General features: G+C 32.3%; 4 protein-coding genes across 12 annotated transcripts in view; 2 read left to right on the forward strand and 2 right to left on the reverse strand.

The window, feature by feature from the left end:
* The window catches only part of LOC144851618 (serine/threonine-protein phosphatase 4 regulatory subunit 4-like), a 38,919-nt gene extending 22,274 nt beyond the window's left edge, over positions 1-16,645 (forward strand). For 2 of the 4 annotated variants that reach the window (XM_078709173.1, XM_078709174.1), the window contains 15 exons: positions 173-250; positions 911-994; positions 1,793-1,834; positions 4,582-4,764; positions 5,330-5,435; positions 5,765-5,912; positions 6,455-6,599; positions 7,345-7,386; positions 7,533-7,734; positions 8,035-8,130; positions 8,534-8,663; positions 10,322-10,381; positions 11,442-11,500; positions 12,167-12,245; positions 12,765-16,645. In XM_078709173.1, coding sequence (XP_078565299.1) covers positions 173-250; positions 911-994; positions 1,793-1,834; positions 4,582-4,764; positions 5,330-5,435; positions 5,765-5,912; positions 6,455-6,599; positions 7,345-7,386; positions 7,533-7,734; positions 8,035-8,130; positions 8,534-8,663; positions 10,322-10,381; positions 11,442-11,500; positions 12,167-12,245; positions 12,765-12,786 — 1,476 coding nt within the window. In that variant the 3' untranslated portion in view covers positions 12,787-16,645. The remainder of the gene's footprint in view (positions 1-172; positions 251-910; positions 995-1,792; positions 1,835-4,581; positions 4,765-5,329; positions 5,436-5,764; positions 5,913-6,454; positions 6,600-7,344; positions 7,387-7,532; positions 7,735-8,034; positions 8,131-8,533; positions 8,664-10,321; positions 10,382-11,441; positions 11,501-12,166; positions 12,246-12,764) is intronic. The other 2 variants (XM_078709177.1, XM_078709175.1) reach the window with 2 other exon arrangements.
* LOC144851630 (glycoprotein hormone beta-5-like) overlaps positions 1-25,125 on the reverse strand; it is a 234,143-nt gene that overhangs the window by 56,954 nt on the left and 152,064 nt on the right. The window lies entirely within an intron of this gene.
* LOC144851606 (uncharacterized) lies at positions 18,025-22,253 on the reverse strand. The gene is made up of 7 exons (XM_078709145.1): positions 22,133-22,253; positions 21,559-21,713; positions 21,002-21,308; positions 20,725-20,799; positions 19,640-20,538; positions 19,144-19,279; positions 18,025-18,822 (listed from the first exon to the last, which is right to left on the reverse strand). The coding sequence occupies exons 1-7, from the start codon at positions 22,194-22,196 to the stop codon at positions 18,266-18,268; spliced, it is 2,193 nt and encodes a 730-aa protein (XP_078565271.1). The 5' UTR covers positions 22,197-22,253; the 3' UTR covers positions 18,025-18,265.
* LOC144851617 (EH domain-binding protein 1-like) overlaps positions 22,534-25,125 on the forward strand; it is a 54,078-nt gene continuing 51,486 nt past the window's right edge. For 3 of the 6 annotated variants that reach the window (XM_078709167.1, XM_078709170.1, XM_078709168.1), the window contains exon 1: positions 22,534-22,553. The gene's annotated coding sequence lies outside the window, so the exon portion shown is untranslated. The remainder of the gene's footprint in view (positions 22,554-25,125) is intronic. The other 3 variants (XM_078709171.1, XM_078709169.1, XM_078709172.1) reach the window with 1 other exon arrangement.

Consider the following 25,125-nt stretch of genomic DNA (forward strand, 5'->3'; position numbering starts at 1 on the left):
AAAAATGTGATGTGCCCATATTTGGACAACACAGTGACATCATATCACTACCATATTTGGACACTTTTTTGTCAAACTAATTTTATAGTGTAGACAGAGCTTATTGGTCCATAACAATTTGTACTTTAACCTACAGCTTCTTATGATTCCTTTTATTTGTTTCCATCCATAGATTGCAAAGCTATTGGGTAATAATGTCTCATTGATTCAGGGTGAACTGATAAATCTGCTCAAAGATGAATCTGTTGATGTAAGTACATCCAAAAGTTAACTCTCCCGAATCTGAACTACCTTGGGCTGGCCCAGAAAATTACTTATTTTTTAAGGCTGTTGGGGCTCTGTCCTCTGCCATCCTCAATGTCTTCCAGAAAATTACATTAATAATTATTTGTTACCGTTTTGAACCTTAAGACAATTTTTGTTGGTTTTGGAGAGTTTTTGATATTCAGAGTATCCAGTTCGGAGGTCAATTTCCGACTGCTGCTACTACTGTAGTACATAATACCTACACATATTGTGTTGGTGGTCGTGGAATTGGAATCCGACCGCAACTGTGCCCTTGAACCGATTGAGGAGGCAAATCCCCACTGTTTCCGCATACTAACTTAACATGGCATGAAATCCCTAATTATAAATATGATCGCTCTCTATTAATAAGTTAAATTAATGTTATATTGTTTTATCGAATTAGAAATTCATACAAATTAAGAAATGACCTTTCAAATTTCTTTGACCATGTCATCTTGTATTTGTAACTGTTCACACTATCAACCTTTATGTGACAAAAAAATGTGATGTGCCCATATATGGACATGATGATGTCATATCACTACCATATTTTGGCACATCACTTGAACACGTCATCTTGTAACTTACAAACAATGGTGTTGATTTTCTTTGTTTTTCACAGGTGTTACAGGGACTTGTTTCTCACCTGCCTGAGACGTTGCAGATGTTTGCAAAGAGCAGCGGTAACGTAGTAACGGAATCAAAGGTAATTTGATCCTTAATTAGTTAATTAAAGGAGGTGTTTTCTCAAGGACCTATGTTTTGTAGAACCTACAACAGCCTATTTCTATTTATATATTAATACGCTTTATCGGACATCGTTCTACTATTTGAGAATGCCAAGAATGGTTCTTACGCTAATAATCAGGCGTAGAACTGCGTGGGGGCGTATCGAATGGTTGGTTGCAGCCGCCATCTTGTTGGTTCCTCTCCATCATTTTTCTAACTGCGATAACATTGGAATTGACGATCTAGCCTTCAGCTATAAGATCTTGAATTTAATATTGTTTTAAGTATCATTTTTTTCCATGTTTTCTTCGGTCTTCCAATGGGTCTTTTTACTTCATCTAGAGCTAATTTTGCGGGTGTATTATCTGTATATAACACACATAATTTGCATTGTATAATTTGAAAGAATTTTCAAGAAGCCTGCATGATATTTAACCTTGAATTTACCTTGAAGATTAAGACTTCGACATCAACACTTCATTTGCATACGGGCAAAACTTAAGGCCCTATAAAATCAGCTCATGCTGGCTCAGTCGCCCTCTTAAAATATGGTGAAATAAATATGTTTTAACACCACTATTAAAGTGTTTCTTTAATAGGAGATTCTACTGTATTGGTCAAAATTTTAAAAAATAAAAAATTTGTTATTTTACATTTTTATTTTCAACTATGCATTCATAATTATACAAAGTAATCATATCCACTTACAATTGACTGCTGATTTTTATTTTTTTTTTAAAGCAGTTATCAGATAATACAATCTTGTTCTTGTTAGATATTTGGTTTTGGGTTTAGCAATGTGGTACACTGTCGCCGGGTAAGATTAAATGCTAGTGTACGATTGCAATGCCTGTCTGTAGATTATGCACAGATTAGATATAGTATATACCACTAATGTATCAGATTGTGCATGAGATAATATACTAAACTATAATTCAACTATGATTTTGTTTACATTTGAAACACACTTTTTTGATTTGGACATTTTTGTGACATTATATGGGACTCTAAGATCCTGAGATTTAGTACTCAAGATTTTTTGAAGTGACAACTCTCATTTTTTCATGGAAGTGCAAATGTCATATCCTTGGAAATGGCAGTCTCAGACATAAAAAAAAATGATATGCCTAGACCCTTTGGAAGTGCCACTCTCAAGCCTACAGAAATGGCATGCTCAGATTCTTTAAAAGTGCCACTCTCACGAGGCCCTTGGAAATGGCACTCTCGAGCCTCGGAAATGGCATTCTCAAGTTTCAGAAATAGCATTAGAGTGCCTTCCTTTCCTAAAAAACTGGTTATTAATTTATGTACTATAGGGTAAACACATAACTGTATACATTATGCTGAGTTAAGATTTACAGGCACTATTCTTTATTATTAGAGTGAACACACTTTAATGTCTAAAGCTCTGTCTACACTATCAAAAAAATGTAAAGTGTCTATATATGGACAAGGTGATGTCATATCATTATCATATTTTGGCACATCACATTTTTTTCTGTCAAACTTGTTTGATAGTATAGACAGAGCTTAATATATGGTACTACTGAAATTGTTAACCTATAAAATCCCTAAAGTACGTATGGAGATGCTTTAAGATACGGATATCATTAATTAGCAATTGCCAAATATTCCATAAAACCAGGTTTTATTTCAGATAAGTAAATGACTGATTAATTATTAGGTTATAGATTAATTAATAAGCAACAAGGATGTCAAATATCTTTTTAAAAACGTTCTTTGATCTTTGCCGTAAAAATCAATATTGGAATGCCCACAATACTTGACCGAGACTCCATTCAATGCAGACATTGTGATTCCAAGACAATCTAGAACTCTCTGTGTCTTCTATTAGCAAACAAACGCAGACGCATTTAAAACATTTTTTAAATTAAATACCTCTTGATGATTTCCAAATTGTCTAGCAAAATGTTTACACTTGTTTTTTTTAAATAATGCTATTAAAAACCATTATTGTTAATTAAGGTAAAATGTACGGTTATAATTTCATGTTTGAAACTAAAGGTGAAAAATATTATAATTTTTGTAAGAAAAAAAGTATTTTCAGGAAATATCTCTGTACAAATATGGATTGGTTTTCATATATTTAAAATTATATCACAACAACAAAGATATTGTTTTTCATTTTTCGTCATTTATCAAATTGTATTTGCATCGAAAATTAAAATTTTTACATAATAATTAACTTTCAGGGAATATCTCCAAACAAATATCAATTGGTTCCATATTTAAAATTATATCAAACAAATATAGGTTTATTTTTGACCACCAAGACTTCCCAAATTATATTTGCATTGGAAATTGAAATGTTGACATAATAATTATGCCATTTGATGTGCTTTAATCGAGTAGTGTGACATCAATGGTCCGGTTATTAGGATTTAAAGTAGGGAGAATTTGCTGTGGCAGTTATAAAATGTTAATGTATTATTTCTGACAGTAGCATTGCAATCTACGTAATATTTTACCAGCTTTTATCATCCCTAGCTATCAACTAATTGCATGTTCTACCTCAAATACACAGCATTCACACACATAATTAGCTAATTAGCATTTTTCATTATCATGATTTTTAACAACTTAAGGAGCTTCATGCTGGTTTAAAAAACTACCTGATTGTATGATTAATACACTAGGGAGTCTCACTACTATATCTATTTTCATTAAGTATTTTTAATTACTTCTTCATGATAGAAAAAAACACATCTGAACAGCTTGAAAAGCTTTTAATTATTTTGTCTATTTTTGTATCTTGTTGCAGAATAACAATCGTGACTATGTCCTAATTGAATACATTGATGTTTAAAAAAAAAAATGCTTATTTTTTAAAGATCTAGTTAAATGATATAAATGTACTAAATTTCAGTTGAATGACACCAATTACAGATTATATTACAAAGTGTATACATACACATTCTTTTTCACATGATGGAATTTTCACAAGAAATACCATTAGCATTTAAAATATCATATACTCTTTTTGCTGTGATTGTTACCAAACTATACAGAATATATAGCTTATTTCACCTGTACATAATGACTTGACTTCCTAAGTATTATTTATTTCATCAAATTCTACTATTCTATCAATTAAACTATGTTTAAACATTTTTTAAAGTTTAGTAAGTAGACTTCTCTTGCTACAATTTTTACCACATAACCGTTGAAGGTGTGAAACTTCTATGATGTTAAATTCTAGGATTCCGTATCATCGCAGTGTTCTCCCAATATAGAAATCAAGCCCGGAAAATTAAGCGGAGTACCAAATTATATAAAGATATAACTACTATTAAATAAAAAGAAGTCAAATAATAATATACTTTCTCTATCCAATTTACAAAATATAGCCTTTGACTGCTCTTGGTCTACCACTACCTACCACTAGTGTATGTTATGTATAATTTTCTTACACCATTTTAAATACCAGTTGGAGTAAATTTAAACTGGAAAAACTTGCTGGCAAAACCTGCTTCAGGAGAACACTGCATCATCATTAAACTTTCTCAACATTTTGATATATATGTTATTTTATCTTATCGTTAGGTATCTGGGTTGTCTGAACTAATTCCCGCCCTTTGCGAAGCTGAACTGAACATTTCGCAGTGTCGACGGTGGCGCCTTCATGTGTCCATGTTAGAGAAGCTTTCCTGTCTTCCCAAGTGTCTTACAAGTGATCAAATTTATAGTAAATTTATTCCAATTGTAACGAAGCATATTACAATGCATGTAAGTAGTTTCAGAGTTTTCTTTCTCATTTGTCTTTGTGTCCAATGGTTAGCTACCATGGTCTTTGTGTCCAATGGTTAGCTAATATGGTCTTTGTGTCCAATGGTTAGCTACCATGGTCTTTGTGTCCAATGATTAGCTACCATGGTCTTTGTGTCCAATGGTTAGCTAACATGGTCTTTGTGTCCAATGGTTAGCTACCATGGTCTTTGTGTCCAATGGTTAGCTACCATGGTCTTTGTGTCCAATGGTTAGCTACCATGGTCTTTGTGTCCAATGGTTAGCTACCATGGTCTTTGTGTCCAATGGTTAGCTACCATGGTCTTTGTGTCCAATGGTTAGCTACCATGGTCTTTGTGTCCAATGGTTAGCTACCATGGTCTTTGTGTCCAATGGTTAGCTACCATGGTCTTTGTGTCCAATGGTTAGCTACCATGGTCTTTGTGTCCAATGGTTAGCTACCATGGTCTTTGTGTCCAATGGTTAGCTACCATGGTCTTTGTGTCCAATGGTTAGCTACTATGGTCTTTGTGCCTTGTGTATTAAAATATCTTGTCTTTTGCAGAGAGTTCTTCCAGTGAAGCGTGCTGCTGTAAGGACATTGTGTGTATTTATGAGGTACAATAGAAAACAAGAACACAGGCAAGAGATATGTAGTAGACTAATACAAGGTAATGTATAATAATTTACAGTTAATAAAATCAGTGTGTGTAGAATGCTTATTAATTTATAGGGATGTCCTCTGAATAGGGGTTGGCCTGCAGCATGAATAGGGGTTGAATGTAGAGTTAAACAGATGTGTCCCCTTATTAGGAGTTTCCTCTAAATAGGGACATCCCAAATGGTTCTACTGTTACTGTAGTTGGGATATTAAGGTACAACAAACTACCCTTTAAATAAATTAAAGATGTATTGTCAGTCAGACTTAATAATCAGAATAAATAATTTGTAGTTTAAATAAGGTTTTATTCAATAATTGTTTTTTATTGTGTTATTCTAGCCTGTTGTCACTCTAAATCATGTACATATAGGATGCTTTTCATTGATGTTTGCCAGGATATCATGGAGTTTTTCTCCAAGGCTTATTTCAAAGATAATTTGTATGAATTTGTATTAGAATTAGCTGAGGATCCTGTTCCCAATGTTAGGTAAGATTACACTACACTATCAAACTTTAAGTGACAACAAATTTGATGTGCCCATATATGGACATGATGATGTCATATCACTGCCATATTAGGGGAATATCACTACCATATTTGGGCACATCACACTTTTCTTGTCAAACTAGTTTGATAGTTTAGACAGAGCTTAAGACTACCAGTATCAGTTTTAAATGAACCTGTTTCTGCTACAAAATGTTACCCAAGATGCAATGCGCTCAAACATCCAAGATGCATCAAGGTCAACAGGGGTCAATCAAATCTTTATTTTCCATTGCAGCTAAAAGTTACACAACGATAACCGGTTAAGTGGCATTCAAACATCAATTCAATTGGTGTTTTAACCGTTGTTTTGAGAATGCCATTTAAGAAGTTATATGAAATTTTTCCTGCGGATTTGGAATAATCTATTTACTTGGTTAATTGTTCTTTTTTTTGGCAGCAGAAACAGGCCAAATGTGATTATTTGTACTGTGTTTTTCAATATAATTACTAAACAATTTCATAAACTATAAATATGTTTACAGGTTAAAATTCTGCACAATCTTGCCTATGTTAAAGTCTCAAATGAAGTTACCTAAGGATCGACAGATGTTACAAGATTTAGAGTACATGGCAAGGAAGCTAATGCTACAAGAAAACGACAGGGACGTCAAATCAGCAATTAGAAATGTAGGTTACATATTTACAAAATAAATTGTGCAATCCTAAATTACCATGGTTCTGGGTTCAAATCCTATCCTCAACAAAACAACTCCACTTGAAGAATAAAACTTTGTCTACACTGTTTATTCAAACAGAAAAAAGTGTGATGTACCCAAATATGGTAGTGATATGCTCAAATATGGTAGTAATATGACATCATCATGTCCATATTATGGGCACATCACATTTTGTTATCACATAAAGTTTGATAGTGTAGACAGAGCTTTAATAGTAATTTATAAACTACTGACAGAATATAAATTACTATTTTTAACAATGAGAATGATCGTGGTTACGATTGAACCAGGTTTGGAATTGAACCAATGCCCTCAGATTCCTAAATAAGAAGTTGACTTGTAACCTTACACTATGTGTATACATTGCATGAATAAATGATAATATTTATTTTACTTTTTCCATAAAACATTTTGTACAATAATAATTATAAAATAAAATGAAAGTACAATTGATCATTGTATTCAGTGAAAAAGGAACTCTGCGAATAAACAACATTTTAATTGCAGAGCCCTGACAAAAATAATAAAAATATAGAGAAATATTTATGTGAAAATAACAATTGTATTATATACTTTTGATGACTTAGCAAGTAATATAGAATTATAACCTTCTGAATTAATTTAGAGTATTAATGTTACTATAATGTATTAAAGTCAAATTCATGAAAATACCGGTTTTCTTATTTCCATTTTAGGCATCATTCGAATTGGATAAAATTCAAGTTGTTATGGAATCTGTAAGTATTTTACACCATGTCAATTTAAGATTAAAACAACTTTTTCAAACCATATTATATTTTATAATTACCATAGATCAGATACAGTATACATTTAACATTATTAAAATATTAATAATTGTAATGTTTTTGGGGAATTTTTTCAGCTTACAAAGCCAGGAACAGAACATGATATGTTAGATCAGCGTAAAGAAGAAGAAGAAAAAAAGATTTTAGAATTAGAAAAACGAGAACTAGAGGAAAAAGAGCAAGCTCCAAGTAAAACTGGCGCTCCTTCCAAAGCAGATCGTAAAAAACCTAACAGCGCACATATTACAGAATCCAAGCCTTCAACTAAACGAAATACTGGTAAATAATCTTTAACAATAAAAATTGGCATTTAAAAAGAATTAATTAAACGATTGTGGCATTAACAAAACTTTTTATTGTTAATATTAATAATTTTGTGTCCATTAATAATAATAATATATTGGATTTATAAAGTACCTAATGTTGTGAAACCTCTAAGCGCTGAACATGTTGTTACATTACATTGTTTTAAACCTTTCGAGCACAACACTGTGTATTATGGTATGAATGAAAGTTTGAACTCTAATGTTTTTGTCTACATGATGAATGAAATTTATTTTTAATTTCTGCATTTGCTAGGCTCTAAAACCAACAAGACATCAATTTCAGCTAGTAAGAAGAATGCAACCTCGTCTATCCTGCCTGGTCCTCCACCTCACCACACCTCAGCAAAAGGTAAATAGAACAGCATTCTCACTATGTCATGACGTCATAAAAGTTCTGTATATATTGAATAAGTCTTTCTTTTTCCAAAATGATCACATCACCAAGTCAAGTAGCTAAATAGTTAAAGCACAGGCATTGGAAAGTGAAGCCATAAAATCAGCACAGGTTCAAGGCTCCCTTCGACCATGGTGATATATCTTCTCTGACGACTTAAGGCTTTAAACCTAGAGATTAAGGGTACACATCTGGCTTGTGTGCACTTAAAAGAGCCTAGTGCAAAGTTGATGGTTACCCCAGTTGTACTGGTCCATCTTAACCCCTGTTTATTGTAGTTGTTGTACTGTGGCTGCTGTAGAGGAGCATGAATATTGTAAAACAAGTCAAACAAATTGTATATATTATTTCATTTTAGCTTCTAAAACTACAAAGTCAACTTTGAAAGCACATAGCAACTCATCGCCCTTGTCCAAGTCGGCTGGTAACCGTGGTCGCAAATCTCCAACGCATGCCGAAAACAACAATATAGAATCACCAACTGGAAAGTAAGTCAATTATGTTTTTATTCTTATCAAACAAAATGTCTAATTTAGGAATCAAAATTTTGCCAAATTTATACCTCTTTAAAGCTTTATCTACACTATCAAATTTTGTGTAACAAAAAATGTGATGTGCCTATATATGGACATGATGATGTCATATCTCCACCATATTTAGGCATATCACTACCATATTTAGCCTGGCCAAAGTTTCCAATATTAAAGGAGCTAAAAGGATTATCGTTTTTACATATAAAACTATGTCTCTCTGGTGTCTATATTAATACTATATATTGTATTATTGATTATTTTGCTGTTATATGTAAATTAAATGATAATATTGTGTGTTTTTATGAAGTGGTATGAATACTAAATTAATATTAATAGATATAGTTCATTATAAAATAAATTATACAACAGTGTAATTCTTAAGTGTGTGTGAACTATATCTTATTACTACATTCAAACGAGATGAAATTGTTTTTATACTAAATTACTATGTTGTGTTGAGTAAAGTAAATATGTTTGTACCGAGTGTTGATTGACGATTATTAGTAGGTTGATATTATTTCCTATATAATATATAATAATGGCATAAAAATTGCGTTATAGCTGAAAAAATTCATTTGCAAAGACATTTTATCGATTCATTGTTTGAAATGGAAAAAATAATATACTGTAAATTGTAATGTAAATATTATTTGTTTGTCTTTTCTGTACAATAGAAATATGTGTAATATAATAATATATAGTGTATATTGCATTTTGGTAGGCATACATATATCTCCTTATCTGCACTTTTAGCTTTCTTTCCAATTCGTCATGAATATCACTATTACCATCATCAATGCCATCAGTATCATCATTATACCAAACACCGCTACCACCAGAACACCATTATTATACCAACACTACTATCACCAAAATGCCAACATCATCATCATCATCATCAGTCCATCATCGTTATACCAACACCACTACCACCATTATTATACCAACACCAACTATCACCAATAAGCCATCATCATTATTAGTATACCATCACCATTATACCAACACCACTACCACCTTACCACCATTATTATACCAACACTACTATTACCAATATGCCATCATCATCATCATTATACCATCATCATTATACCAACACCACCATACCAACACTACTATTACCACTATACTGTTATCGTCATCATTATTATCATCATCAGTATACCATCATCATTATACCAACATAACTACCATCAGAACACCACAATTATACCAACACTACTGATACCAATATACCATCGTCATCATTATTATCATTATCACTATACCATTATCATTAAGGTCATCATTACTATCATTTTGATCACCAATAGTATCATCCTCTCTAAAGCTCTGTCTACATTATCAAACTTTATGTGACAAAAAAATGTGATGTGTCCATATATGGACATGATGGACCATATTTGAGCACATCACACTTTTTTTTGTCAAACTAGTTTGATAGTGTAGACAGAGCTTTAAATTCAAACCCAAAGTTTCAAAAGTAATTTGTGATATGTATGTGTTTGTATTTGTGTGTCTTGCTACTCAAATTAGTATCCTTAATTATGTCTTGTAAATATATTTTGCATTTTGTATATGTTTCTCTATAGTTCATGTATTTGCATTTTCAGCAACAGAAGAAGGGCTGGTTCAGAAGGCCTGATTTATCCACCGCCCTCTATTTCCAACAGGTCAACCACGTGACTTGAACTTCATTTATTAGCTTATCACGTCGTATAATTAAATTCACTATATAACATGTTTGCTGTATTTTAATATCACAATTTTGAAAGAGAGTTGGCACAGAAACAAAAGCCATACATTTATGCTTAAATTTTATAGAAAAACCTACATAATGTAAACACATTTTACTACCCACACATTCATTTATTTATTTGCTTTTAATACTTACCTTATTTTGTGTGATGTATGAGATTATAATAATTTACACAATACTAACACATATTTAATTAATATATATATCTATATTACAATTAATATTATTACAGTTCAATTTTCATTTATTTATGATAATGTTATGCTTTTTAAATTTATTTTAGTCATATTATAATGTGTTAGCATTTGACAGTACAGAAAAAAAAATACAGTAGACACCTCCGAGAACCAATAAAGTGTCCCTTTAATATGGTGTCACCTTATTGGCCTTTGTTCATTTCATGAGAAGTGTCCCCTCAATAGAGACGTTATAAAGGAAGGGTTCTATCTACCAATACAGCCATCATAATGTGACTTATATTATCCATGTAATAAGATTGTTAACTGTTATACAGTATTCATATTATACACTTTGCACTGCATTATAGTAGTACAGTTTAATACAGTAGACTTGTGCACTCATTTTATGTGTATATACTATATATATTTGCATACATTAGTGTCATTTCACTGAATGGTACCATATATATTGAATGTAATTTGTGTGTATTATATTGGAACGGAATGGTTTTCACTATCATCGTTATCACCATATCATTATCACCATATCATCACTTGCCTCGACCAAGACCACTACCATAAACATTGTCATCATCATTATTATTATTATTAATCAGGACCGCCAATATTGTCTACAATAATACTATCACCATTATAATACCAAGTATGTGATCACTTTTGTATCACCATCATTTGTATCAATTATTATTATGTCACCGTGACAGTTTACTAACATTTGCTGTTTTAATTAATCCCATTCTATCATTTTAAACTTGACTTATTCTTCATTTCCAGGTTAAGAAAAGTTTCGGATGTAGGAGTACGCAGAGTGGCTAGTAGTAGCCCAGTACAAGGTATTGTCGAAATTTAATGACTGTTATTTGTTAAAGTAATTGGAGAGTATATCACAAAATTAATCTTCTTCAATTAAACTTTTTCTTTGTAACAATTAGAAGTAATTAAATATAATATATTATAGTTTTTTGATTAAAAAAATGTCAATGTTGTATAATATAATATTAGTAGTTCAAATATACAAATATATATTTAGTTCAATAATATTATCGATAAAGATATAGAACATATTTTTTATTAATGATATAATATTTAATAATAATAGTATTTTTTAATTGTTATAATTATGATTTTGTGTTGCAAATAATATTAATATTTAAAAAATTTGAATTTGAAAATCATACATTTTTATATACTGTAATTTAATAAATGTAGGTCTAACTACTTAATTTGAATTAATATATATTATATTAATATCTGTTTTTTCTTCAAGCTTCAGGACAACCAAAGCTTGCTTCATGTTGTTTAATTAATGTAACTTATCGAATAAAATAATATTAATTAATAATAATTATGCTATATTAATAATAATAAATAACATTAACTAAAATAATATTTATATTCAATTGTACTATGTATTTGTAATGATAGACTAGAGTATTAATTAATTTGTTTATTCTTTGTGGGATTCTATTGGCTACTAACCGTCTTACCTCTTGAAACAGGTCTCCCTCAACGTAATAGTTCAGCTTCTTCTGTTTCGAGTACAAGCTCACGTAAATCCAATGTGTCCACAACAAAGTCGTAAGTCTGTTTCCGTGTGTTTTGTTGTTTCTTGTTGTTCTAATATAGTTATATTTGTAAATTTATTATAATACTTGATTCATTGTAATATGTCATATGGAAAATGACTCCATTTTGTGTCCGATTTATCAGTAGGTAACAGTAGGTAGTTGACTGGTTTACTGTTTAACAATAGAGCTGTAACTAAAATATATTACAGTTCAGTGAACACATAATTCAGGTTTTATCATAATGTGGAGTTGGTTGGTGGTTAGTTATGATGCTTGGCTACCAATCCAAGGGTCCTGGGTTCAAGTTCTGTCATATATCAGGATTTTGTTTCTAATGACAAATTACAACTCCACTCCTAAAGACTTTGTTTATGTAGAGCATCTTGTGTATATGTTTGTCTTGTGAATGGGATTGCCACCTTTAAGAAGGATAGTGAATTAACTCGCTTATGGTTATCCTTGGCAATTTGCCTAAATATATAAAAACAAAACAAATAATCTGAACATACAAATTTTTTTTTTCGACCAGGAAAAAGAGTAGCAAAACGTAGCAGTAGATTTCTTAGCTACGAGCACCAATATGGATGGACCCCGAAAAATACATCAACTGGTTGAAGAAGGCAGAAAGTAGTTGAAGAACACTAAATGCAAGATAGAAGCACATTAAAAGAATGTCACCAGCAAAAGGTGGTGAACCAAATGATGTAAATGCTCCAATGGCAGCTTGATGGTTAGGGATTTATGCAAGAGATAGATGCTGGACTTTGACTGTGAAGATGGTGGATTCATGTTCTCTTTTTAATGAAATAAATTTTGATTGATATGTTATCGAAAAAAAATAGGTTGCCACCAGTTGAAAATGGCAGCCAGAAAGGATGGCACAAGAGTACAAGAAGTGGAGTTGACAACAATTAGTGAGTGACATCCAGATCAACTACTGCATGAACTTGGTCTGGTGCTGCAATGAAAACTCACTCTTAAACTTGGTCAGATTCTACACACATGCTGTAGACATCTTCCATGTTCTCACTCTTCAACGACAACCATATGATGTTTTTCCCATGTTCTTCTGTGAAGGAGTATTTATTTAACAGACCAGCTTCGTTGCTAACAAATGGTGTACTTCATAGGATAGACTCAACCTAATGGATGTAGTGCAGTGGTGTATTACAGGGTGCATAACATACATTTGAGTAACTAACAGACATAAAAATAGAATTCATTTATTACGTATATATATAACTGTTAACACTTAAAATTGTTATTTTAAGTTTAATTATTTGCAAGTCTTATATTTTTATTTTAAAGAAAGGTGCTTTGTCTCCCTCACCACCTTATTAGGGAGCTTTCGAAAAGGGCGACGTGGCATCAGAACTTTCTCGGACTGTTGAGCAGGCAATGCGGGCTGTCTCTGGCTTGCGCGTCTCGTCTAACCCGCATCGCTATTTCGAAAGCTCCTTAGTGTTAATACAAGATGCTACTTTGCATTGATAATTTTTAAAATATATTTAAATATATTTAAATGTTTATTCCCTCCTAATGTACACATTATTTTTATTGATTTATAAAAATTTCTCATTGATATTAATTGGTGCGGCTTCCATGATAGATATTTTGATACGTATACATGGTGCTCTGGCAAGCCAACAGAATGTTTTTAATTAACAAAAAATTTTATAAAAGAATATAACTTGCACAATTATATAAATTTGGCTTCCAAAAACTTAAATTTTTATCTGTCAAATTAGTTTATTTCATCTCTCCTTCTTTCACTTTTCATGCATGATTTTTTTTATCAATATTTTTTTACTCATCGTATCACAACCAATTTGTCAACGATGGTTATATGAAAAATATCAGGATATGAACCAGCGACTTTGTGCTTGCAGGTCAGGTATCATATTCGTACCATAATAGTATATCCAAACCAATGATACAATTTTAACATTTTTAAATTGTAGATTAAATGGAGTGAGCATGTGCAGATGTGTGTTACGCTCCACTGCACTGTAGCGTATTTGGATATTAAACCCCGATTAAAAATCGTACAAACATGAAAACATACAGTTTATGAAAAGATAACATATATAATATGCAGTAAGAAACTTATATTGTATAAACAATGGCCGTGATTCGGATTATATAGAATGTTTAAAAATATCAAACCTTGAAAAATGTTTTCTAACTACACCTTTGCAAAGCCAAAAATAAGATGTGTAATGTTACTTTTTACTATTTATTTATTTGTATTGATAAATACACAATATATTATTAATAGTATTCAATGAATATAGAATTTTTATTTATTTTGTGTTTATTTAATCTTATTATAGATGGTGAATTCTCCTGAAACTTTCCCAAAATTATCAATATGAAAAACCTACTTTTCAATAAACCAGACATGGTTTTGAGAAGTTGACTTGTCATAATAATATTATCTATTCTGTGACAATGTTTAGAAAATGGCTATAGAGCTGTTCATTGTGATGATGTCATAATACCATCTGATCAGAACTTGTTCTTTATGTAAATGTAAAATTTTAACTGATGATTCATATTACTCTTACTGAATCAATTATTTTGTATTTTATGTACAATCTGCTGTTAAATTATTAAGTTTTAATACATAAAATTCCTGAAAGCTGAGCTAAGCTTTAGTAGATTATGAAATCACTGGTGGGTAACAACCGCTTTGGTGTCTGTTGACAACAAATAGAGTCACATGGTACTATGATGTCATACGATTTTGATTTATTTATATTAAAGATGTTTTATTAATATTAGATTGCAAAATTTAGATGTTATATCGTTTAAATCTCAATTAATTATTATTGTATGCCTTTAATATTATATGTGCAATAATTTAAACATTGAGAATTCATTTAGTAAAGTTACGTCCAAAAAGTATTCATAACCAGAAGTCCCTCCACTTAAAGACCACTTTCAACATCACTAATGACCAGCCTCCAAAAAGGGTGTTCCCTATTTTGCCTTGTAATGTCAGGGGTTTTGATTAGAAGGACTTTACCTTATGTTATTCCATAACTATATACAGCTGAGTTTTGTTTTTTCCATTAAAAAAAATGTCCAATTGGAGGATTATGAATTACGAGTTTCTTTGATATGTTGAGGGCAGAAGGTTTCGATTTTAATGTAGTACAATTCTGAAGCAAACAATACTACTTACCAGATCCATAATAAATCTTGGGTAACTCAAAATAAAGCAGAATACAATAAGCTCTGTCTACACTATAAAAAAAATGTGATGTGCCCATATACGGACATGATGATGTCATATCACTACCATATTTAGGCATATGACACTTTTTTGATCGTGTAGACAGAGCTTTACTGAGAATTCACTCACTACACTTATTGTGTAGAAACACATCATGGTACATGTTTATACTAAATACGAAGTGAAAATATAGTAATATATATTCATAAAGAATCTCAACAGCCCTACATTTGTATTCATGGCATTTCAATATTTTTTTTAGTGTCTGGACAGAAAATTGTGTAAAATGTGTGTGATAAGATAGGACATTCAATTATGCTTGTGTACTGGATTCAGTAAGAATGTTATTCAATTTAGAAGCTTTTCTAAAAGTCTCTTTCCTCATTCATTACATCCTTACCTTTATCTTGATATAGAGTAGAAAACCCTCCTTGGGAGACAACCCTAGTCATGGCACACATCCTTATTCCATGGAAAGAGACATCCTTATACAGGGGACAGGTACATCGTTTTTCCGGGAACAGGGACATCCTTTTTCCAGGGACAAAGACATCCCTATACAGGGGACAGAGACATCCCTATTCTGAGGACAGGGACATCCCTATTCCGGGGACAGGGACATCCCTATTCAGGGTACAGAAACATTCCTATTAAGGGGACAATTTCTTGGGTCCTAAATGTGTCCCTTCCACAGGATTTCTACTGTATTTTGGATTAAGCGTTTTTATCATTGTTAACATAGATGAACACAGTATCTGTAAGATTTTAGAAGTAGTAACAACCAGATTTTAAAGAATATATTAATCTAATTTATTTTTCTGCAACATTTGTAGTATACTTAATTTGTCAACTCCACCTTAAGCTCTGTCTACACTATCAAACTAGTTTGCCCAAATATGGTAGTGATATGAGATCATCATGTCCATATATGGGCATATCACATTAATTTGAAAGTGTAGACCAGGCATTTTTAACAGATGTAGAATAAGATTCTGTTTTTTAGAACATAGAACACAATGGGTTTTTAATTAGTAAAAGCAATTCACTGTTTTATCAACATCTTATTGTGTACAGAGACAGTATCTTGTTAGATAATTATTGTAATTTTAAAAGAGCTTGATTATTCTCGCAGTTGTTGTAAATAAATGTTGTAAAAATGCAGTAATTGATTTGTTAGATTGTTCTTGGGTTTTCTTAAAGAGTCTTTCACACTTCCCGGCACGGTTCCGGTCTGACGGCCAGTCAAAACGAACGCCAATGTTACATTTTCTATGCTATGCGCCAATCGATATGACCTTCGATTTGCCAGTACAGGACCCGTGCTGGAAGAGATGTGAAAGACCCTTAACTGTTTTTCCTAAATAGGGCGCATGAACATATTGAGTTATCCTATATAGTGCACATGCAATAAATTAAGTCTGTATAGAGTAATGTAGTGTAACTCCTCCTTTGGGACACTCCAATTACACTTCATTGTGAAATGAACAAGTATCAATGCATGTTTTAAACACTGCACCAACCCACTATTCAGGGGACACCCATATTAAGGGGACACTTTGGTGGGTCCTGAAGGTGTCCCCTTAATAGGGGTTTTACTGTATTTTGTTTGTCGAACCTTGATAATGATCAACAGTAAATACAGTATTTTCCTTAGCCAAGTGAATATGGCCACTGGTCATCAAAAATAGAAACGGTCTGGTGCTCTAGGAATGATGGAAACTCTGTTCTAAATCTGAATCTAGTTTGTGATTTTTATTAAAAAGGATAATAATTACTGAACCATTTGTGTATAATAATTTAAGTTGAATTTAATAATTTCTAAATCATAAATTACAAAAGATAACAATATAAATTATATAATGTATAAATGTAGAAACTAGTATGGTAGAAATCTACTTATTTTGGTGGATCTATACATTTCAGATACAGTATTTAAATTTTGTTGATTTTAATCAGATTATCATCTTGTCAAAAATACAATCACATATTTTTATCTAAAGTTTTCTATATTTTTAATAATGATTTAATGATTATTTAGTACTTTCAATTCTTAAGCTCTGTCTACACTATCAAACTTTATGTGACAAAAAATGTGACGTTCCCATATATGGACATGATGTCATATTACTACCATATTTGGGTATATCACTACCATATTTGGGCACATCACACTTTTTTTGATAGTGTAGACAGAGCTTTATATGTTTATCAAGCTGTCATAAAGTTTATGAAAATGTGCACGCCACGAATTGTCGTAAGGGAGCAAAACGGTGCCTTACGACAAAACTTGGTCCATGATAGGATTATACATGTAGCAGTACAATAATCCATGTACTGAAAAATACCTTTTTTTAGCACTAACTCAGTCATGATAAACAATGTATCTTTGGTAATTTATGTAGATGCAGTTTTAAGAAACAGACCTGCCACCATTCTTATTCTAAACATGTTTCAAATTATTAAATTGAATAGTACTTCTGAGATTTTTAAATAATTTAGATGATCAGAATATCTGATTAGATTGGCTTGTTTTTAGAGGTAAAGGAACATGTTGGTTGCTATAATGCAACAGAGAGTCTGCAAACACCAATCGTGGTAACCATAAGATCTGAAAGACTTCCAGTAGGTACTGTATAAAAGCTTGGCTCCCACTAGGATGCAACGAGACAATGTAGACACAATGCAATAAAAAGCGACAGTTTGGAGGATCCATCGTCTTGATTGGTCAAATTATTTGTGGTGCGTTTACGTCCTTGTGTCACATCCAAGTGGAAACCAAGCTTAAAGAAAAGTTAATTTATAAGAAGAATTCTAATATTTCCCTCCATGTCTCTCAGTGGGTTTGTAATCTCACTGAGAGACGCCAAACAAGAGGCAATATCTTCAGTTTCTTCTTGGTCAGTTGATATCACAGTTTTTTCCTCTTTTGCAATCTGTGCCAATAAATTTAGTTGAGAATCAGACGGCATAAGCAGAGCATTAGAGTTGTCGTGGATAGACGGTTTTTGTTCCGTTTGTTCAACCGGACTTGGTTCTACCGTATCAATCATTTTATGAGTCTTTGCTAAATGTATTCCATCTGTTTTTAAGACTTTCCCATGCTTTGCATATAAATGTCTTTTATACGTGTTCCTGGTTTTGAACCGGGCAGAGCACTCGGTGCAGCCAAATGGTTCCTCACCCGTGTGTCGTCGCAGGTGTTCCCTGAAATGACTGGCGTGTCTGAATTCTCTGCCGCAATGTTCGCAAGTAAACCGACTTTGGTCGTTATGGATCATCATGTGATACTTGAGGCTGTGTAGCCGAGTGAACGTAGCTGAACAAACTTTGCAAGAGTATGGTTTTATACCTGAAAATGAAAAAACAAACCAATTCGTAGTGGAGCTGTAGCTTAACATTCTTGCCTTTCAATCCCAAGGACCAGGGTTCAATTCTGACCTATTGCCAGGGTTGTAACTCACAGCTCTTTAACTCTACTTCCTAAGCCTCAAATGAGACTTAGTTTATAAGCACGATAAACTATAAAATAGTTTATCCATCCTGTAATTGGCAAGTTCTATGCGTATGAAATGAAACATCAGATTGATGAACTGGCTACCAAAATAATTGACTATTCCATTTATTGTTTGGGGGTTATTTTTATAAAATGTGTGTGTGCATGTTAACATACCTGCATGACTCCTGTAGTGGGCACGTAGAGTTCCAAATGCTGTGAGCATCTTTCCACAAATCTCGCATTCCAATAGTTCCCCCTTTCTAATACGACTTCGTTTGCGTGACTGGTATAACAGTTCCAAGGCTTGTTTCTAGATTTTTCAATAAAAATATTTACTGGTAATAATTTATTTTTAAATATTTTTTAAATAGTAATAATATTACATTATTTATGCTCTTAACAAGGAAGTTTTTTAGTAATTGATTTTTGCCACTTGCATTATGCAAAATTTATTGGGTTTGCTGCCCATTAAGTCCCTCGCTTGAAATAGAAATAATTAATGGCTTTAAATTGCAAAAAAAAACCAAAATTCTTGAAGCATTGAAAACAAGTGAAAGGGGAAAATGGGAGAAAGTAAAAGTTTAATGTATGTGGATATGCCATTATCTCTAACCAGAGTTTAAACTGATGAATTGCAGTTAGCATCAGTAATACAAAGACTACTACTTACTCTTATTCTTCTCTCATCAGGTGTCAAATGTTGAAATAGTTCATAGTTGATAACTGCCAGTTGTGGATCCTGCTTTCTTTTCTTTTTACCTTTTGTAAGGCCAACATCCTGACATACATTGTCCATATCAAAGTCTGTTACGATCTCCACACTATCAATATCAGCTGTAGAACTCTTGAACGGCTTCTCTTTCATATCAAGACACTCTTCCTCTACCACTTCCTCTTGTAAAACTTCTTGGTAATCTTGATAATCTTGATTAGTGATTTCTGGTTCAGGTATTGGCATACCAGATGAGTCAGTATGTAGAGCTGTTGGTAGAGGTTTTGTCGGAAGGAGTGCGTAGACGTGGTCGACATGAGGTGGTGTAAGAGGAACGATCTCCATCATGGCAATCAGGTCATCAGCAGTACCCTGCATGTATGTCTGTACGACGATCTCTGCACCAATATTATCTGCATTGATTTCCTCCGTTATACAGCTCTCACCAATAGGTAGATCAAAAATGAACTCTGAGCTTTCTGAAGATATGTCTCTCTGTAATGATTTTGGAGGTCTTCCTAACTTAACTTCATCTTTTGGTAAGTCTATGACATTATTTACTGATGGAGTCTGCTCTTCGACTGTCTGCCTTGGGATTTTTATATCTGCATCTTCTAGTTTGTTGGGTGTTTCTGAGGTACTGGATAGGTTGATCAATCTTCCTTTGGGTAGAAGCACAAGTTCATTTACTCCTTCATCAGAATGAATGATTGTAAACTTGTCATCGCTGTGTTTACTGTCGCTATGCAACACTTTAGCTAGTATTCGTTCACTTCTTCTTCCTTGTTTTGTTTTATCTTGCTCATCTTCATTTTCTGAATCTTTCATGAAATGCTTTTGGGGAGATGTTTCTGAAGCTGTATAAAGAGATTTAATTTAAATAAATTTACAATAGTTGTAGTCACACGGCATCTAGCTTGCTTACCAAACGCATGGCCCTACAATAGCAGTACATAAGATCTGTCTACATTATCAACTAGTTTGCCCAAATATGGTAGTGATGTGACATCATCGTGTCCATATATGGGCATATCACAACTTACATTCACTGTCTACACAAAGTGGCCTCTTCACTGCAGTAATATTAACATTATCCTTTGCTCTCTTTGAATCTGGATCTGAAATAATAAACAAATTGCAAATCATTTTTTAAATTTTAGAACTAACACCTTTAACAAATGTTAGATTTGTTCCAGGACAGTTTTTTTGTGTAAGCCCACCCCCAAATATTGCCGTAAATTTTCTTGCAAAATAATCCCAGTTGAATAACTTGCTGACCCTCTCGACCCAACAGAGCTTAGCTTATATAGTTGACATTACCCAAATTACTGAGTGTCAGAAGTTCCCCAATATGTCGAAGTAGATGCCGTCGAATCTCCTCCTTGGTGTCCGAAGCTGAACCGCAAAATACCTCTCGGCAATTATGCGGCATCATCTGACAGCTGTACTCGTGCTGGATGATCGTGCTTGATCGATCTTTAGGAATCTGTTTTGTAGTATGAATGGCGTACTTGTCTACAAGTTCTGTTACCGGTAAACGTCGCAAGAGATCGACATTCAGCGACTCCTCTTCTGCGAGTTTGCTTTTCTTTGATTTGGTTCCAGATTGAGATGGTAATACCTTTTTCTAAAAAAATAATTATTAATGTTTTATTTGACATTTGCAAACAATCAATCGTTCCATTTTTAAAACGCCATATAGTAACAATGCAACTTTATTTTCTCACAAAAAATTTAACTTTTATTTTTGTTTGAAAGAAATGATTAGTTTATTGTACCGTGTACTTAGTTTCATTGATTCTTACAGTAATTCCAGTTTTTAATTTTGTTAGTTAATTTCTATTGCCACTAACTGTAGCACCAGGAAACGACCTTACTTTTGTTCCTTTCTTTGATGGTGTCTGTGGTTTCTTTTTCACTTTTTTTAATGGGTGAGTTGGTGGCGGACTTTTTGCCATCATCTTGCTCACGATTCGGCTTGATCTTCGTGTACTTTGTGGCACTTCTGAATCTAATTGGTGACCTGAAGTTTCTTTTGATACAAAATATTTTTAGTTATAAAAAGAAAGATTGAGTTATTTAAATAATAACAAATTTTAAAGAAGGAAAAATACAACTTTTCTTTATCTTTATTTTGGAGACCAAAGACCATCTTTCTTAAAAGTTGGTCTTATCATGGATTTGATTCTATTTCTTCAATACAATAGAAATTTTAAGTATAAAATAGGAATAATTAAACATATTTTATTGTTAAATATATTTATATTTTATATCATTTTAACATAAACACAGTGTTTATAGAGTACGTTCTGTATGTCGCCCTATGTAGCACCACAGCAACGAAGACGAAATACGATTGTCGATTGCTGAATATTAGGCCTATAACAATATTTTTTAATGTTTTAAACGGAAATCTGTTATTTAAAATATAACTCCAGTAAGGCTACATACCATCTGGTACACATAGCTCCAAAGATCGCTGCGGTTTGTTTTGTTTTCTCTTGGTTGAAGACATTTTAATTGATTTAAATCAATTTTTGCGTCTTCTGCTCCAATTTGAAGTCGTCTGCTTTGCGAATTGTAAGCGAGGTCATATTATATGACCCAGAAATAAGTTTTTTATTTTTGGAACATTTTCTAAATTTATATTAATCTTACGTAGATTATAAAGCACATAATTTCAAATTAAATAATAAAATTATTTTTAAACCTCCAAATAATATTTAGCAGAATTTTAGAATAACCAATGATGTGCCGGAAATGCCGATTTCCGATTTTTCTATGTCGCAAAAGGTTTTTGTTGACACTCTGTTTTCCAAAGGTCAAATTTTACTGCACACCCCATCAAAATTGAGAAAAAATAAGAAACATTGTAAGTTGATTGTAGATAATTTATTTGATTTGACATGTTATTTGTGACATTAAACGTGTGTTAACATACTTGGTGAATATTGTAGTATAATGTTATAACAGATACCAATAATTGTATAACGAAATCCAATAATATTGATATTGGTCTCTAGACTCTAGGTAGGCTAGGCCACACAGCCTACACAGGCTAGGCCTATCCAGTCAAAGAAACGAGGAGGGTTGTAGGGGATAGGAGGGGTAGGTAGGCCTATTGAATTATCTTGCTATCACTAGACTGGGCCTAGGCCTAGTCTAATACTCACTGCGAACTAGGCCTAGGCGTATATGCACTACAACTATATAACATGTCTCAACTTTACACTACTTACTAAACTAGCCTTTTCTATATAATATAATATGGTATGACATATTTTTTGCGTATTTTTTTATTATGACTAATTTTCACTAAATTTCAATAACATTAATATTTTTATTAAGGTGGCTGGTGGTTTTTTAGTTAGATAGAGCTCTAATTAATATATAGCTAAGCCTACGTGTTTACTGTATTGTCATACAATGATCACACTTTACAATACAATTTTATTTTTTAATGCAATAATGAAAAATATTTTCACTATCTCATCTGTACTTGTATTGAATGAAGCATTCAGAACCATTGCATTATTTTATCTGAGTTGCGTTTAATAATATTACATAAAAAATGAATAATTTTATAATAAATAAAACTATTCTGATATAATAATGTTATTTATAATTTATTGATTTTATTTTGGTAATTGAAATAATACTCCCACGATACAGTGTAGCTATGGTTACTTTCATTTATACCGTATGGTATTATACAATAAATCATTAAAAAAATTTCAGTTTTCATGGTACTCAATATAAATATATTACTGCTTTTGAAATCTCGTTATTACAATGTTTTGAGGTGGGGGAGGTGGTAATTTCCAATTGAGATCCCAGCAACTGTTTAATGTAATGCACTCAATGGTCACATTTTTTACGCAAGGGTGCGTCATGGTATTCATAAGGTATGATGCACATCGGACAAATGATGCACCTCTCCCCGGAGTCATCTGGGAAGAGGTGTCAAATCCAAGATATTTCAAACGTGGAACGCTAAAATAATATTAATAGTCTGTAAAAAATAGTAAACGTAAATTTTCATTTTAGCTGTCAAAAGGGAAGAATGTGAGCCCCCATACCGCTACCCCCTGGATCCGCCCCCTGTGTATACTGATACGTTTTTAGCATTACATTTTGAAAACCTTTAATGTACCATCAAGAAATTTTAGCTGTTAAAAGGGAAGAATGTTCTCCACCATAGTGCTACAACTCTGGATCCTCCCCTGTGTATACCGATATGTTTTTGGCAATACATTTTTAACAGTGATTTCAAACCTTTACTGTATGTCATCAAAAAATTTTCGCTATCAAAAAATACATAATATAACATTAGAAATACTTATGACTGGGTAATTGGTTGCAAAGTTCAAGTTCAGTATTGTTTATAATTTGTCAATGTCAACATCACACAGCATATGGAGTGATTGATGATTCTAAAAAAAGAATGTCAATGCTATGTGTTCAAAGGATGATGGTCATTTAAAAAGTGTGTCATAGTTCACAGGCTGTTAGCCAATCAGTGGCTGTAGTGTAAAATGTGTCATAGTTCATGGGCTGTTAGCCAATCATTGGCTGTAAAATATTTTGCTCTTTGATTAATGTAATTCAGGTAATAAATATTTCGCCAATGAGAACTCAATTGTTTATTTATGTTAATTCATACAAAATTATGGATTTTGCCTATTTAAAAAAAAAACAATTATTGGGCTAGTATTAAATTCATAAACCAGACAATATTTATTATCATTATAGAATACAGTAATATTCTCTTTTTAATTCCAATTCTAAATGCTTTGATAATAATTAGAAATGCAGTAGATACTATTAAAGGGCCCCAACAACATGTCCCCTGAATAGGGGTTTGATGTTTAAGGTTAAAACATATATTGCTCTCATTCATTTCATGTGAATTTGTCCCCTTAAATACGACATGTCCTAAAGAACGAGTTTCACTGTAAATAATTTAATAATAAAACTAAAGTACCGTAATAAACAAATTATTAAAAGTTGCTTATTTTTTTATATTACTTTTAAATTAACAATAGTGATTATTTTATGTTTAATAACAGTCATATAATATACTAACTGTACATAAAATATGGTTTTTCTTAGCCTACAGTACTACTTCCATCCTGGAAATGGCTGGATGTGGTTAAAGATAGTTCCTTTTCAGGCCACTGTTGTACCATACTGCATTGAAAGCATTAGGTTTTCCTATTAAAGGTCATGTCTATGTCAGTAAAGGAATCATGCGAAATTAGGTCATGTTTGAGATCTGAACGAATAATAAGGATACAAAAAAATTGCAGTTTCAGGAAAATTTTGAATTGATACAATATTTATTTATTTATTTTGTTACAACATTTATTACCCTTGTTTGTTTCACAGAAAAGTGTTCCTTGAATGTGGATTGGCCATAGTGTTAAAACAATATTTCCCCTTCA

The sequence above is a fragment of the Antedon bifida genome, chromosome 9, assembly GCF_963402885.1.
Source record: "Antedon bifida chromosome 9, ecAntBifi1.1, whole genome shotgun sequence".
Classification (NCBI taxonomy): Eukaryota; Metazoa; Echinodermata; class Crinoidea; order Comatulida; family Antedonidae; genus Antedon; species Antedon bifida.

Excerpts from the sequence above, each read along its gene's own strand:
- LOC144851606 (XM_078709145.1), bottom strand. The coding sequence starts at position 22,196 with ATGTCTTCAACCAAGAGAAAACAAAACAAACCGCAGCGATCTTTGGAG. Across the intron at positions 21,714-22,132 it reads GGAGCTATGTGTACCAGATG|AAACTTCAGGTCACCAATTA; the intron begins GTATGTAGCCTT and ends TTGTATCAAAAG. Across the intron at positions 19,280-19,639 it reads CTGATGAGAGAAGAATAAGA|AAACAAGCCTTGGAACTGTT; the intron begins GTAAGTAGTAGT and ends TGAAAAATCTAG.